Raw genomic sequence first — 16,582 nt, forward strand, 5'->3', positions numbered from 1 at the left:
GGTTAAAGAAACATGCCCCTAAAATTTAAATAATTTTAAATTGATAATAGCCTCATCATTCTTCACTGTTCGTGATTCTGATAGCCTACTGCTGCAACCTGATGAAAATATTCACAAACAAACCAAATCTAACAAATTAGATTTTGTTAAATCTTTAAGAAAAATTAAATTAAATTCATTGGTAAGTCCTGAGACAATCCTACAAGGTTTATAATGGCGTTTCCTCTGGACTGGACTCCTTCGCAATAAAGATAAACCTACTGTGTGTGGTTTATTGATATTCTTTTTGGACAGTTTGGTCAAATAAAAACGTGGAAAAAGTGCAATGGCAACGTTAACCATGAAGCAGAACAAATTCAGCATCGTAGCTGGTGCCTATAATAGCCTGAATGCGGAGTAGGTCGGGTTTAAAACGGGATTAAAACTGCGACACTTTTGTCCTCACTGAAGAACACTTACATAAACACTGACCACAGATCAGAAGGAGAGTGATGCCTTTACACCTGAGAGCTGGGAAACCTCACATGAATAACTCACATCAAGTGAGAGACTCTTTGAAATGTCAGAAACTCTAACTCAACTCATTTAATTTTCCGCTGACGATTAATCAAAACGTTTTGAATGTGAATAAAAGTGTGACTTTGAATCACGTTAATGTGCTTAGATTTGTGAATGAAGATACAGATGCAGTTGATTTGTCTCCCTCTGGCTGCCGTCGGAAGGTTTTGTCATGTCGAATGACTCTTGAGGCTGAGGCCGGCGTTAAACCCCTCCTCCCGGGCTCCACCTGACTCTCAAAACAAACGCACCCATGTAGCGCCAATGGGAGGGTGAAACAACAGGTAGGCGTCCTCTGACTCTTTTCCCTTAGCCAGTCTGTCGGTGCTTTTTCTGGGCGATGAAGTGGACCGACCGGGGCCAAAGCCCTGTCGAAAATGACACCAGTGAAAAAACGTCGCTCCGTGGTTTCTTAAAGGCCATCTGGGACGGTCTCCTCCGGGACTAGACGAGCTGTTTTTCGTGGGACTTTTTGGTTGAGATACACTCCAGATTTCTACCCGAAAGGTTGCGTGATTAATTAATTAATTAATTGGGTGCCGCATCTCAATGTGGATACAACGTTAAAGGTAAGCATGGCTTGTCTTTTATGCGTTAAACCTTTAACATTTAAAACGTCTTGTGCTTTTTTTATTTTGTTACTTCAGCTTAAACTACAAAAAAAAAAAAAAAAAACTTTATGCATTCCTGTCTCAATTCAAGATAGGGCTGTTGATTTTCTCTGCAAATATACTTCCCTTGTCATTTTGTGGCATCAGCTTCGTGTTGCATAATCTAAGAAGTGTAGCAATATCTTGACTATCCCACCATGTGACTCACAACAATAACGCCTCCATCATTTTCTTATGTAAGTTTCTGGTCTGATTTAGACTCTGAATATCTGTTTAAGCCCACAGTCCTTCCTTGTGAATATGCAAACAAAGTGTGTAGTAACAGCAGGGAAAGGCAGTGATTGTTAATTGAGTTACACAAGCTGCTTACTTTTTTAGCACTCCATGTGAATTCAAAGTGTTTTGTCATGCTATGTAATCAATTCCCTAACCAGTTCTTTCTAGCGGCTGCAAAATAAGTGTTTCTCTCTTCACAGCTGCCATATTGTCCCCTCAGTTATACTTCCTCTGAGGATATAAAGAGGACACACTGAGACATAGTTGATCCTGAGAGGTCAGCCACTCTCTGACCCAGATCTGCTCGCAGGAGGACATGGAGGTCCTGCGGAGGTCCTCTGTGTTTGCTGCAGAGGTCCTGGATGTGTTTGACCGCTCGTTAACTGAGAAGGAGCTGGTGACCCAGTCAAAGGCCCTGTGCAGAGACTACATATTGTCCCGACTGAACCAGAACGGACTGGGATGGTCCAAAACTGAACTCAACCTCTCTCCTTCAAGTGCAATGCTCACTGAGGTGTCTTTGGTTCTTCTCTGTTTAGGTAAGAGAAACTGGATGAGCTGTAAGGTCTTAGGAACAAAATAACATCTTGTCAACAACATGTCTGCCCACTCAACTCTGCCTTTGTTTTTTCATTAATCAGGGAAGTAGTTCAAACTGGATGAATGAGCAACATTACAGTTTAGTCTTTGTTTTCACTTTGCCCAAGTTTTAATTTAAAGTTGTCATTAAGAATAGTTGCCATAGGTGTACTATAAGTGTTGTAGTCTGAGTCCAGTCTCCAGTGTTCAAGTCCAAGTTAAATCTGAGTCACCATTACCTGAGTTTAGTCCGAGTCCAAGTTGGAGTCCTCAAGGTTGAGTATGAGCCGAGTTCCAACATGGGCTTTAGTTCTTCACTTTAACACATTAATGTGTTTGAAAAAGTTAAATGCTTTTTGGCTGAGCTTTATATTATATGTAAGTCTTCATGTTTATACTGCCGCTCAGTCTGAGAGGGTGTGATATTGTTGACACACAAATTATTTTATATTACCGGTGCATAAAGCAGTGCACACTTTCAGGTGTTTTTCTGTTGTGTTGTATAGCTGTATGAAGGTGTTCTTCAACTCGTAGCTCAGTCTGTAGGGACTTGGGTTGGGAACCGGAGGGTTGCCGGTACAAGTCCCGGTGCGGACTAAATATGGAAGCTGGTCTGGTAGCTGGTATCTGGAGAGGTGCCTGATCGCTTCCTGAGCACTGCCGGGGTGCCAAACCCCCTCCCCACCACCAGCTCGGGAGCGCTTGCCGGGGGGCGGCTCCATCACTCTGACATCTCTCCATTAGTGCATGTCCATAGGATCCTGTTTGTGCGTGTGTATATTTCAGCCTATGTGTGTGTTGCATGATAAACAGAGTGTAAAAACAGAATTTCCCCTCACAAGGATCAATAAAGTGAATCTTAAACTATCTACTCTGAATGATTAGAGAATCTATTCACAGAAACTCTAAATGTTTCCATGTGTGCAGAGGTTTCACAGTGATGTCAGTGCAGCAAATATCGTGGGACAATTAAGCAGCAAAACGAAACACTATTTCTAACTATTAATACACAGGACAGAAGAAAGTCTCCCCAGAGGACTGATAAACTTTATAAAACAGCTCTGATGGAGTCCAGAATTTGTAAGGAGGAGTGCTCTTTCCCTCCAAACTATATCACTGTATGAACCTCCACTGACTGTGTGGGACCTTTTTTAGATGTGTAGAAAACATTTCATTTGATAATTAAAAATTCTGAATGATCTTGTCAGCGTGTCTGGATGTTTGAATTATGAATTAAGTTACAGCGCTGTGCATAAATGCTAACCGTGCCCTTCGTGGAGAGACGCACCGATCGTTTGATAAAGACTTATTCAGTCTGTATCGACAATAATAGGAACAAAAATAGGAGCAACCGATGAGTATTGAGTGTGTGTGTGTTTTTGTGTGTTTGTAAGAGAGATCTATTACATAGGAGGGATCACATCTGGAGGTTTTCGATTCTTTTAAGATGGCAGCTGAAGTGCCGGTCTTCTTTTTAATAGATTCCAGCAGAGACAATCATGTTGGACATCAAGCAGAGCAGAATCACTGTTTGAAGAAGTTGTTTAAAAAAAAAAAAAAAAAAAAGTTTAGTCAACCAAGAGTGTTTAAAGTATTTCTATTGTTGCTGTGTCTCTTATTTGGATACACTTTGATCTTCTAAACACACTTTTGATGCCTCTTTATCCTTTTTTTTTGTCTGCGCTTTCTGTCTTGTTTCCTAGGTGATGAGCTGGAGTGTATGCAGCCCAATTTGTACAGGAACGTGGCACGGCAGCTCAACATTTCTGTTGCTATGGAAAACATGGTTTCAGATGCCTTCATCGGTGTGGCAACAGAGATTTTCTCAACAGGTACACTGCCTTTTTCTGGAGTCCATGTTAATGATAATGTAGCACAGTGCAAAAAGTGAACATGTACTCTTCAGCCAGAGGAGATCTCTACAGTGTGTCCAGCTAACAATGAAGGCTCTCTCTGAGATTTAACAGGCTGGAAGAAATACCTATCATATTGTTAAATACTGACATGATGGTGGATTCTGGACATTTCACTTCAGCAGCAGCCATCTTGCTCGTTCAAGAAATACTTCAACAATGCTCGATGCTAAATGAGTTAAATAGTTTGATTGGCCTGACCTGATTCAGACCGGACATCAAACAGCCTGAATGGGAGGGATTATCCGACACATTTGCTAGAGCATATATATAACACAAGCTCACTCATTCATCTGGCTCCCTGTGCAACTGCACATGTACTTCCAATTTCATAATTCAAAGAACACATAGGAAAAACTGGAATTTAGTGCAATGAATTAGACATTATTTTATGTAAACAAGCAATACTTTCTCACTCAGCATGTCCACATTTTAATTATTGGATTGAGGCCTCGGTATAATGGCCATGCTTTCACACGAGTTGATGCCATCAGATGAAATTTAATCTATCTATCTATTCAGTCCATCTATCTGCTACCCTCAGGTTAATTGGTACGAAGTACAACTAATAAGTATGGGGACATGTACACGCTCAAAACCCCCATGGAGGTAGACTTGAGAGAAAACCAGCCTTGACGCAGGAGTAGTGATGACGGAATCAATATCACTTTCCTGCTGAGAGCAGAGCTTAAGACATCCTGAGCGGTCACATCCAGGCAATAAAAGTAGTACACTATGAAGTATACGATTAGCCCAGCTTGCAGTGTAGCACACATCTGGAATTAGCAGGTGAGTGATGGTCCATGACAACATGCTGTGAGTCAGGGAGAGGAGTGGAAGAGAGTGTGTTCCTCCCTGTTTGTTCATGTGTGCCCTCGTGCACATACTGTATTGTTGTTAAGGAAGGAGAGAGGGAGAAACCAGCAGCAGACCCATGCAGTAAAAATGTGCTGGTTGATGTGCCACATTTGTCCACGTACCATTCACATGCACGTTTCTGCAAGAGAGAGAGAGAGAGAGAGAAAGAGAGAGAGAGAGGTTCTCAGTGATGACAGATAGGCGGTCTAGCCAGAAAAAAAATATTTCCTGGCATGGAGTAAGACAGCTCTTTGCTTGGTTTATTACAATCCCCAAAGACTGCAGGTTAGCCACCTGCTGGGACGTGTTGGCATTGGCTTGACATGCTGAATCTGCTTGACTTGGCAAATCATTCTGGTAGTTGAGGACTCAAATATCCCTGGCATTTGATGGACGCTAGTGCTACTTCTACGCATTTTGTAAAAAAAAAAAAAAGATATTAGGTAGAAAGGCAGAACTTGGCATTCATACACGATCCCGTTGAAGGTGAAGCGCAGAAGCTGTCTGTGTTTCAGTATATTGGCACATGAAAATAGGCATCCTTTAGGTCCTCCAAAGTGAACCAGTCCCCGGGTCGAACTGACTGCTTTTCCTGACATAATTTCAACGTATTCTCAGGTCCAAGACAGGGCGGAGACCATCAACCTTCTTTGGCACCACAAATAATGGCTGCAACAACTGCCGACCTTCATTCTTGGGGAAACTGCAAATAGCCTTTTTTTTTTTTTTTTACCAACAGAGAGTGAATTTCCTCTCTTAAAACTGAAACACAGGTAGAATGCGCTTTCTACATTCCAATGCTTTTGAATACTTGGGGACACTTCTTAAACTAAAGCTGGTAGCCCTGAACTACATTTCCCATCGTCCACTGTCATCACAGTGATCAGGTCCCAATTCAACGTAGTCCAACTGTTTGGCTAATACCTGCAAAACTGATGAAACCTTGATCAGTGAAACCTTCACTTAGCAAATGTTATCACAGAGCTGTTAGCATGGCTTTAAAATGTGTGTTGTCTGGTTAGTAGAATTTGATTTTGATAGATGATAACACATTTTACACAATGCCAACTACCTCAGCATAGCCTTGTAATGATCTTTTACTGTCACATAAATAAAGTGTGTTGATTGGTTTCTGGTTAAATCCTTGATCAGTCTGGTTTCCAGAGGATCCCCTGTTGTCAGTCTCTCTAAAGCCCTTTCAGACTCTATGTTTTCAAATTGTTTCTGTTTGCTCTTGGATTGAAGTTGTCCTGACAACAGATTTTTCCTGTATGCTATTTAAGGCAGCACTGGCATTTTAAAGTAAACAAATTAAAAATAATGATTTTTTTGTCTCCTGTATGAGCCTTGGGAAAGATAAGGCAGTCTGAATGTAGTGTGATGTAAGGCTTAAATTGGACTTTTTTTCCTGGAAAGGTCAAAAAAGGACTTGGATAATATCATTTTCATGCCTGTGTTCTGCCAAAGCTGTGACGTCAGGAGGATGCAGTTTTTTTTAAGACAGCGTGGGATTCCTACTGAAGAATAACAAACTGGTGAACCCGGACTGCCCCTGCCTTCTGGGACGGGTTGAAACCTGGATAAAAATAGAGACAAGCATCTAACTTTGTTCTCCCCGCTGTCTGGAATTTGTTTTTATAAGCACCTCTGTAGCTTTTTATCCTTCTTTAATCAATTTGCTTGACATGTATGTAGAAAATACAAATGAATGATATGTCCAGTAGACATATATATCATAACCACAAGTTTTTTTGCAAGTGGTTTAGCCATCATCTGAACTGTGGCTTCTTTTAGAAAAATCAACATGGCTTTTCTGTCCTCCGTCTATCTTCTTCCGCCTCCCACTTCTGTTATTCCTTCCTCCCTTCCCTCCTACGGTTTTATCCCTGACAATCTTCTCTCTATTCTCGGCCTGCTTCTCAGTAAGGAGTGAGACATGACGTTCTCTAGCAGCTTCCATGTGCACTTATCTCATTTAAGCTTGCCCAGAGCTCTATCTCCCTTTATAGACGCACAGACAGACACTGCAGGTCGGCTCTGAAGAACAATCAGAACGGCCATGCAAGCCTGCCTAAGGAGGCTAATATCATTAGGTGTGGTATTACATCACTGACGGTCGTTATAACAATCCCTGCTGCCCTGAAAACTGTATACTAGAAATGGACCACATTACCTTAATTATCAGCCTGGGTTATTTGAGGCCAGTAAAGGGCTTAAATGAATTGTCTATTTTATCTTTTTGACCACACAACAACCTCTGGTGTTGAAAAATGAAATGCCCATTTTTACAGCGGGATAAAAAAGTTTACTGCCTAGCATGTAAACCCGTTTAGTCTCTAACTAATTACTTTACTGGTAAAAACAGTTTTTAAAAACTGTATCTGTTCGGAGGCAAAACATGATTTAGCTTAGCAAAATCCTGTTACTGATCTCAAGCTCATGTTGTTTCATTGTTTGGAATATGTTCGCTGTCGAGCCAGATGGGCGTGTTTCACAAACCAGGATACTCACTTGGGGCAGCCTTAACTCCACCTCTTAACCTACTTCTGGATTAGCAAGACATTAGTTGGGATCAGCATCTCCGACATGGCACCACCATTGTTGGGCTTCATAATGTCTTTTAATAATCGGGCGTTGTCACTGAGACTAAGGCCATGCGTTAAACGGTCTGTGTTTATGACTCCTCCACCACATAAAAAGCTGCGTCACCCTCTTTAATTTATAGCAGGCATGACGTCTTATCTACTACATTAACACAATTCACAGGTTTGTTGACTCACACCTTGTCGTTTCATTTTATTTCCGTTCAAGGTCCACCATCTGCCCTATATGCTTAGTATGAGGACACAGAAAATGTAGCACACTGGATGTATATAGATTAGCACATGTGAGAACAGGAGATTATATTCTGGAATAAGCATGGCAGTTTATAAGTACTGCTCAGGTTATTCTTCCACCCTGGAAGCTTGACGTTTTAGATCTTCTTACTAAAATCTAATTTGGATCGCTCATTCATCATTGTCTGAGCTTGAATTGGTTATGCTTGAATAGCTCTGCATCTAAATGAACTGAAAACCATCAATGAGGGTTTAGCTGTGTATTAATGATGAGCATTATAGACTTGCATCAAGGCATAAAATAACACACTGATGTCTGTTTTTTCACTCTAGGTATAACGTGGGGTAAAGTAGTGTCCATGTTTGCAGTGGCTGGAGCCCTAGCAGTAGATTGTGTCAGACAAGGTTACCCGACTACCGTTCACATCCTCGTGGACAGTCTGGGCCAGTTTGTTCGCAAGTTTCTGGTTCCCTGGCTGAAGAGACGGGGAGGATGGGTAAGTCATCACTGCTGCCTAATAATGGTTACTTAATGTGTTTTTTTTTTTTTTTTAACCTGGCATGTGAACAAGATGACATTTGAGATGGAAAAAGAAGAAAACCACTGCTTTGATTGTTTTTTCTCATGGGATTAAAACTAGCAGCATTCTGGTGTTTGAGCTCTTCCTGAAGCTAGATGTCAAATGTATCTTGGTTTCATGTTTGCTTTCATAAAGCCCTTATAGTCTTTTTTTTTGGAGTTTTACAGAACATATGATGCTATGTTTTCATTTCAAACCTTTTATTTAAGCCTCAGAAGGTGCAGGTTTCCCTCATTCCCAATGATGTGGAGATGCAGACACAGAGCACAAATAAAAAAAACAGAGACAGGATGACTCTGAGTAAAAACTATCACACGCTGTGGAAAAGTGGTTTGCGATCATTGCTCAGAAAGGCCTTCTTAAAATACCTCAGTTTAATGTTAGCTATCTGATGCAAAGTTCTGCAGTCAACATAATGTTCTACTTTGGTTATTCTTGTCTCAAATAGGACATACTTGGTCAGACACACAGGAATGTTTTTGTTTCCTCAAAGCTAATCTAGAAAAAGAGCAGAAGCCCAGGGATAAAAATACCGGGAAGGACTTCATGTCTCGATTATTGTGGGGAATTTGTAAGCAACTAAAAAGCTACAATTCAGTTTGAAACTTTTTTAATAAAAATATTACAGTGTTTGGATCAAGATGTGCGTTTTTCTCCCATCTTTTTCAAAGATTTATAAGCTGGATATCTAATATGCAGCTAAATGGCTATACTGCTATGTCAGCCAGTCAATTTTTTCCATTAACTTTGGTCTGGAACAAAATATCACATCACATATCAGAATAAATAACAGAACCTTAAGATGAAATGGAATAACTTTGGTGATCCCTTAGCTTTTACTGCCCTTTAGTTTGTGACAAAATGATCAAATACTTTCCCATAAGTCTCGGCCTATTTTGAGTTAAGAGCTAATTAGCAAACGTAGCAAGAGGTTTATATTAAGTGGTGTCTGTGTTTTATATGATACTGTACCTCCTAAACATCCCCAATTGTAGCACTTTGACTGTAATCCCTAGCATGCTAATGTTAGCATTCAGCTTTGGATCGCATCAAGTTCCTAGGGTCCTCCGTTCCCAAGCCCAGTATGTTCTTAAACTGTCACAATCGGAGACTTTTTATGTTCAAATTAAAAATCATTTGCCTGTTTTTAATTATTTAATGAATGTTTAAGGGTCAACTTTTTTTAAATACCCCACATTTAGCCAAAAACTGTTATTGAAACATACTTAGAAGGTTTTTTTTCCACTTTGACATAAACGTTCACCATGTCAGCACAGATTTTTTACCAGCAACCTTTGTTATTTTGCAATGAGTTGCAATAACTCTAAAAATCTCTTACATTGTTAGTTAACATGGAACAGTTGAGTTAGAAAGACCTAACTACATGTCAGCGTGCTAACATAGCGTTTAGCCCAAAACTAAAACAGAGACTGGTGTGGCTGTCGACTTCTTGTGGGTAATTCACAAAGATTGTCTTGTGATTGCTGATAGAACCATGGATCACATATTTACTTGCCATGGCTAGATATCTGCACTATCTTAAGGTTCAGTTTATAAAGGATGTAGCTCTAAAATAATGCACCCTTAAAGTTTGCAGCTGAGTTCAGTTCTGTCTTGACTTGCGTCTTATCGTTGAGAGGAGCTGTCAGCCCCGTCACTCTCTGCTGCACTGTCATGCTGATGGAGCTCAATTCTATCCATATATAGAAGTGAAGCTGGGAGGAGAGTGAGCCGCTCTCTGTCCAGTTTATTGTGAAGTCCAAACATGACAGATGTGACACCAGTATCATTGTCTGTAACGCAGCTTCCTTCCTGTAGCTAGTCAGCAAGAGCAGCTGGTGCAGATAAAACAACACTCTCGCCCCGCCGCCTAATGGTGTCTGAATCTATCCGCTGCCAAGCGCCTGCAAATAGACTCATACTTTTTCAGACTGATTAAACCCTAGATTGTTATTTATTTATTGTATTTGTCAGGGACAATACATATAGGCATTGTTACATCTAAATCTATTCTTTTTATTATATTGAACTATTCTTTTTATTATATTGAACTATTCTTTTTTTGAGGAGGTCATTGATAAAATGTTATTGTGTTTTGTTGGCTGATGAATGTACCTGCCAGTAGCATCATTTTGTCAAAAGATTAAAACCGTATCACATGAGAGGCGGTGGTGTAGTACAGAATATGAGCACAGAGCTGATACTGAGTTCAACATCATGACCTCAAGTGACATATTGCGTTCACACAACAGTTATGCAAGCAGCACTCTGAAGTGAAAAATGACTGATCAGTAATACATTACTTTTAGCTCCGCCAACTCATCTAGTTCCTTAACTTAACTGAAACTAGATTGTTTGTTTGTTGATTGTTTGTAAGTGTGAGTGCGAGTCTGTAGTGTGAGTCAGATGCAGTAAAAACACACTGTATTTTACATTGACTTCTTTTTTTTAAATACCTTTTTTATTTGGCAAAAAAAGTCCTGAAAGTTAAAACTGACTTCAAAGTATTCTAACTCTTAAATGTCTTTTTATCAGGCGGAAATAACAAAATGTGTGGTGAAGAAGGATCTAACGCCTGAGCAGCACTGGCTGTCGTCTAGCATCGATTCCCTGAAGTATTTCCTTACTACAGTATACGTCTACATCATGAAGGAGCAGTGAAGGGACGAGGTCGAGCGTGCAGGAGTCATCGTCGTCATTTGTTACGAGATTGGAATCTCAGATGTGTCAATAATAATGGAGGGCATATGAAGGCTACACTTAACGAGGGACTGAACCGTGCAATCGCTGAATGTGCACCAACGAGTGCTTCATCACCATTGTGTGTGTGTGTGTGTGTGTGTGTGTGTGTGTGTAATGTTGGCCTGTAATAAGTCCATCAGTGATTGTTTTTCATCCAGACAGCAGTCACATGGATATTTAACAGCGCCAGGCCGCCACATATTTTCACAGCTGCGCGATAAACCAGGCTTCTGCAGTGTTGTAACTGTAATGTATGATATAGTTCAGGTTGTTCACGCCCCTGCCATAAACTGTTTGATGCGTCATGTGATATTTGTTTCAGAATATAAACCTGAAGGAGCCAGTTTTGTACAGAGAATTCATGCTTTTCCACCTGTGTCTTTTTGACGAGACAAAAGGCATTTAATCCAAGCAGAATTTAAAAACCTTAAGAGTGAATGTTTGTATCAACTGGTTAAACTCCATGGCTTTGATTTATTATCACTATTGCACTACACCAAAGCACAAACAGTGTTGTGACCTAACAAACTCTCAGCTGAAACCTTAGACACTCTTAAACAAGAGAAGTGGTGTCACATTTTGCCCACTTTTGGCCAAAGAACAGAAGGATGGAAGAGTGGTGTGTGTGATGCATCGATGAAATTTAACAGCTGTTGAATTCCTTTTTTTGATCTGTAAATAGTTTATGATTTTATTTTTTTATGTCAAAGAGTTTTTAAAGTTTAAAGCCGCTGCAGTATGAACACAGGATGATTGTGTGGAACGCCTGATGGTTGTCACTTTCTGAGTGTTAATTTATAAATGTGTGTCTGAATGTTTTTATTGAATCCACAATAAACTTAAAAATCTGCACCAATTCATTAATCTGTGGGTTGTTTTATAATTATTGTTAACATTCAATGTTTCATATTACTTTTGCAAAAATAAAATCCATCAGGACAGAAAAAGAAACTTAAACATTAGTAATTAAAAACAAAGGAGATGAATACATATTCAAAATAACATTTTATTATTTTAATGTAGCTCATTAATGACAACATCCATGAGCCTTCAGACTTAGAGACATAAAGTGAACTACCTGATACCTATGAAAGAATCCCAAAAGTTTGTTTTTACCTCCTTTAATTACAACCACAACCACAACATCCAGTGTAACATTTCCTCTCCCTCATCAGGAGGATACAGCAGTTACTTTAGCTTTCAGTCTTAATGAATTAGTGCAATGAAAGCTAAAGACAATAGCACACTGAACTTAGCATTAATGTATCAGTGCTTTCAAAGCTGTACATCTCCACAATTAAATATCTGAACAACAAATGTAAGGAGAACATAAAGTTTACTAAGCCGAGGGTTATTTAGTATAACAGTTTAATGAATGTGTAATCTTTAAATATTTGTATATGTTTTGATTAAATGTTCCCTGTGCAGTTTAAGTTATCTAAAAGTGTTATGGACCTGATTTTTCTACATGTGGGTCCAATATTGTTCTTAATTGAGAAAGAGCAACAAGTGATGCCCTACATAGTCCTGCTAAAGATTGCCAACAATCTCTGCCTGCTAATATTAACTGAATATGCTGCAAAGACAAAAAGCACAAGAGTGCAGGAAGGTAAAGATGAATGTAAACAAAAGAGCATTTAAAAAAAAAAAAGGGCTTTGAAGTGATTTTATGATGATTTTACGATGACAAAAATTTTATGATGACAAAAATTGAAGGGAACTGTAACATTTATTCTTCTGTCCTCCTGACGAGCCTGAACAAAAACCTAGTAATAACTGTATTGAGTTTATTGTAAGATATGCCTTGTGGTTATTTTTGAAGCTGATTGACTTTTGTGAATTTAACAGACTAATCACACACCATGACAGGATTTCTTACAGTGCATATCTTTGCATTGAAGCAGATCATTATCTGACTCCGCTGTGGTCGTTGTGTTTTAGTGATATTTTTCTTCTTTGGCCCTAGGCATTTCTATTTAAAAGAAACCCTTCAGCATGATGACTCAAGATGACCGGCGGTAGGTTATGTGCAAATGCTGCATCAGTGGCTGGTTGTCAGTCGCCATGGAAACTGTCTGCTCCAGCTTCCCATCTGGTCGCAGCTGAAACACTCGAGAAATCTGAAAGATGTAAAAGAACATGCAAGGTCACTTTTTTTTAATTGAGTCAAACAAGCTCCAGAGGAAACGTGATGTTTTGTGGGCTTTGTCATTACACATACGTTTAATCTAAGTGAGAAAAGTAACCAATGAATATTGATGATGAGCACATGGTGCGTGATCAGATCCCCAGGTTTACCTGCTGTACATGTGGCTCCCTGGCAAAAGAGATTCTGGCCACAGCCTGGCTCTGCAGGTTCAGCTGCTGTCCTGTCAGCTCACCTTCCTCAATCTCCACCAGACCTGCAGGAAAGCAGGTCTTTAAACATTTGTAAATAAAAAATGACGTTATATCTGAGTATTGAAGTCTTCAAACAAACATTCAAATACAAAAATAATGATACTTAAAATGCATAAGTAAAGGTGGCAAAAACATACACACAAAAATTGTTTATTTATGCTTCCATCTGGATTATACTTGTATTAGACTCAATCTTATAAAATAGATGCTCAGTACATCTTCAAAACACTTGGTATGTTCTCACTGAGTGACTGATTGCCTCAAAATACTTCACATACCCAGCATCTGCACATCTGGAATCGCAGTTTTGGAATAACACCAATTTTCTCAGAAATACATGTGAATACCTCCCATGACATGAACAATAACCACCTGAGTTCTGTGCTATGATGAACGCCACTCTGTTGGTTCCTGGCTGCATCCGAATGAAGCCACTCTCCCTGTGCAGAGGCTTCTTGGTCTCTGCATTGAAGGCACTAAACCTGTCAAGTACAGAAACAGTGAGAAATAAGATACACAGTAATTAATTATCAGATTAAATCCATATTTATATAGTCGACCTTTCTTGCTTTCACTGTCATAGATTTTCTGTAAAGTTGAATAAGAACTCTTGGAAGCATATGGCTGAGTGTGAAACAAAGACCACAAACACTGAATAGGACTCATAGTGTAATGTTGCGTTTTTAACTCTGTAAAGCACCTTGAGTTGCTTTTCAATGAGGTGCTCTATAAATAAACTTGCCTCGCCCTGCTCAAACCAGCAGAGATTTAAACAACTACAGATGAGTGCAAGTGCCTTGTATGAACATGTCAAATAGAAAGGATCCACCCTTTGAAAGAATTCATAATCTCCAACAATGTTACCATGCAAATGTGTTTGCCGCTATCTATTGAAACTGTCACAACCCTTGAAAATCTTGGTTTTGCTGCCCTCTTGTGGTTCACCTCTCCTCCTATTGCAGTGTTGAAGTACCATTCCTGAGAGTGGTTGAAGGTGGGAAAATATTTACTTCTAAAAATACCCCTTGGTTGTGCTGTGAATGGTTGTGCTGTGAATTGGGATTAATGTTTGTTTAAATGATTGTGATTGGTTTTGGTTATTATGAATGAAGCCTGTTATAAAATAACCTCATAGAAGTATAAAATAACCTACATGAAGTTGATGACTGGTTGGCCAACGTGGCTGAAGTTCAGTGTCTCTGTGTAGTGGAAAGGTTTTATGGTGGGGAAGCAGCCCTCTCCAGGCTCATCTGACTCCCAGGTGCCCAGAAGCCAGTCTAGAGGTAGCAGGGCTGGATTCAGCTCCACTGCAATGCAAAAACAGAGAAGCAGTTTATAAAGAAACAAGACAAAAATTAAACTGTATTTACATTATACCACGACTTTTCATTGGGACACAGATATAAAAAACATTTCTTTTTCTACACATAAATGGAACAATTCAATTTAGTATCTGAGAAGACATAGTTAAATTACATTTTTAACGAAAAACGAATGTATCCTGATTCATCTGATGCAACAATGAATCGGTCCGTAGACCGCACACATGACTGATGTGTTAAACATTAGTGCACACTGGACACTTTGGAACATCTTCACCTGTCATAACAGGAAAAGCACAGGTGTGACTAAAAACATCTGCTCCACTGTCTTAAATTGTCTCAGTGTGCTAATCAGAATCAGGGTTTATTGCCAAGTACATTTATACAAGGAATTTGACTTGGTATACTGGTGCTAAACAATTAACAGGGAAATAAAGCAGAACAAGCAACAACTTAAATAATACAATATAAGAAGCTATTACAATATATAAAATATTATTTAAAAATTTAAAATTAAAAAATTAAAAACACTAAATGTACAAAAGGTGCAATGTAGGAGCTGTACTATGAGTGTGTGTAACTACTCACAGAGTGCATGTAAGAAAGATACATTTTTAAAGTCCAGTGGGCGTTAATGTAACGCATTAAGAACTGTTCAGCATTCACATTCACTAATGATAGTGTGACAGTAAACCGACTTGCAGAATACAATTCATGAGTTTTTATCATTAACATCTATGTAAATCTTATCATGCAGTGTGTATGTACAGGATTTACTACTTTAAATTTTCAAATTTCAAATTATTTTTTACTTATTACTCGGTTTTGAGCTCCACTCGACATCTGTGCAACACAATCGCGTTGTTTACTCCTGTGCAATGAAAATAAAAAAATGTTTTCTATTCGATTGTTATTTGAGTACAATATATCCTCCAATTACTCATTTTTAATATGGTTTTTTTTTGTCTTGCCATGTGCTGCAGCAAACAACGTATTTTATGCCCTGCCTTTTTTTGTGTAAATAAAAGTTTCCCTGAGCTCATATTTATGTGCTGTTTATCTCCCATCGTGTGGCTGCCTGATGTTGTTACTCTTCACTAAAAATCAACACTAAATTGAAGGTGTAAGTGCTGAACGCATCTTGCTGGTATGTAAAGTAACCATGATGCGCCGCAGTCTCTTCCTTTCACCACTTGGTGGCAGTAATCCTGCAGTATGGTCGGAACTTGGCAGATACCAGAAGAAGACGACACTGAGCTATTAGCACAGGAAGGTGACTGTATTACATGGCAATCTTATGAAAATCAAAACGCTTGTTAAATAATGCAGCTGACAAAAAAAACAAAAAAACCTTTAACTATCGATCCGCCGAACACGATTATTAGTACTCATTGTTTATCATGATGTATCACAGTGGAGCTTACAAACAACCCGGGTCTGTCCGAGGTTTCAATGTGTTCCCCTTACGGAGCTTAAATCACAATACACCGCATTTTGTTCCTCTGAATAAACAAACACACGAAAACAAGTCAATGGTAGGCTTGAGTTATATTTTTTTTAAAAAGTAACGTAAAGACTCGGGGTCTGTGGTCACCTTGACGCTGCAGTCAGGTTATCAAAGTTAAATTGACACAGTTTCATTAAGCTGAAAAATGAAAACATCATCGTCCTACCTGTTTGTTGAACAGGACACGCCATTAAAAAAACCAAACTGAGTGAGACGGAGAAGCCAGTTTCATCAAACTTCCGAGTTTAGTGTTTATAAATTATAGTTGCACTGCGACTGTGTGTTTGTTGTGTGACGTATTTTTTATAGACGGCCGAAATAAAGAAGGGTATCTTGGGAAATGTAGTACAGAATAAATGTAAATGCAGCTGGCATCAATAGACTTGCACCATTACAGA

At 39.2% G+C, this 16,582-nt stretch overlaps 2 protein-coding genes across 2 annotated transcripts; one reads left to right on the forward strand and one right to left on the reverse strand.

Annotated features, from left to right (window-relative positions):
- The first annotated feature begins 827 nt into the window (after window positions 1-827).
- On the forward strand, window positions 828-11,819 carry LOC109991453 (bcl-2-related ovarian killer protein homolog B). The gene is made up of 5 exons (XM_020643741.3): window positions 828-1,127; window positions 1,646-1,984; window positions 3,728-3,856; window positions 7,966-8,129; window positions 10,749-11,819. The coding sequence occupies exons 2-5, from the start codon at window positions 1,762-1,764 to the stop codon at window positions 10,872-10,874; spliced, it is 642 nt and encodes a 213-aa protein (XP_020499397.1). The 5' UTR covers window positions 828-1,127; window positions 1,646-1,761; the 3' UTR covers window positions 10,875-11,819.
- Window positions 11,820-11,943: 124 nt separating this feature from the next.
- On the reverse strand, window positions 11,944-16,510 carry thap4 (THAP domain containing 4). The gene is made up of 5 exons (XM_020643694.3): window positions 16,351-16,510; window positions 14,509-14,662; window positions 13,728-13,837; window positions 13,254-13,357; window positions 11,944-13,075 (listed from the first exon to the last, which is right to left on the reverse strand). Exons 1-5 carry the CDS (start codon window positions 16,373-16,375, stop codon window positions 12,959-12,961), a joined length of 510 nt encoding a protein of 169 aa, XP_020499350.1. The 5' UTR covers window positions 16,376-16,510; the 3' UTR covers window positions 11,944-12,958.
- Window positions 16,511-16,582: the final 72 nt, after the last annotated feature.

Source organism: Labrus bergylta, chromosome 4 (assembly GCF_963930695.1).
Source record: "Labrus bergylta chromosome 4, fLabBer1.1, whole genome shotgun sequence".
NCBI classification, from domain to species: domain Eukaryota; kingdom Metazoa; phylum Chordata; class Actinopteri; order Labriformes; family Labridae; genus Labrus; species Labrus bergylta.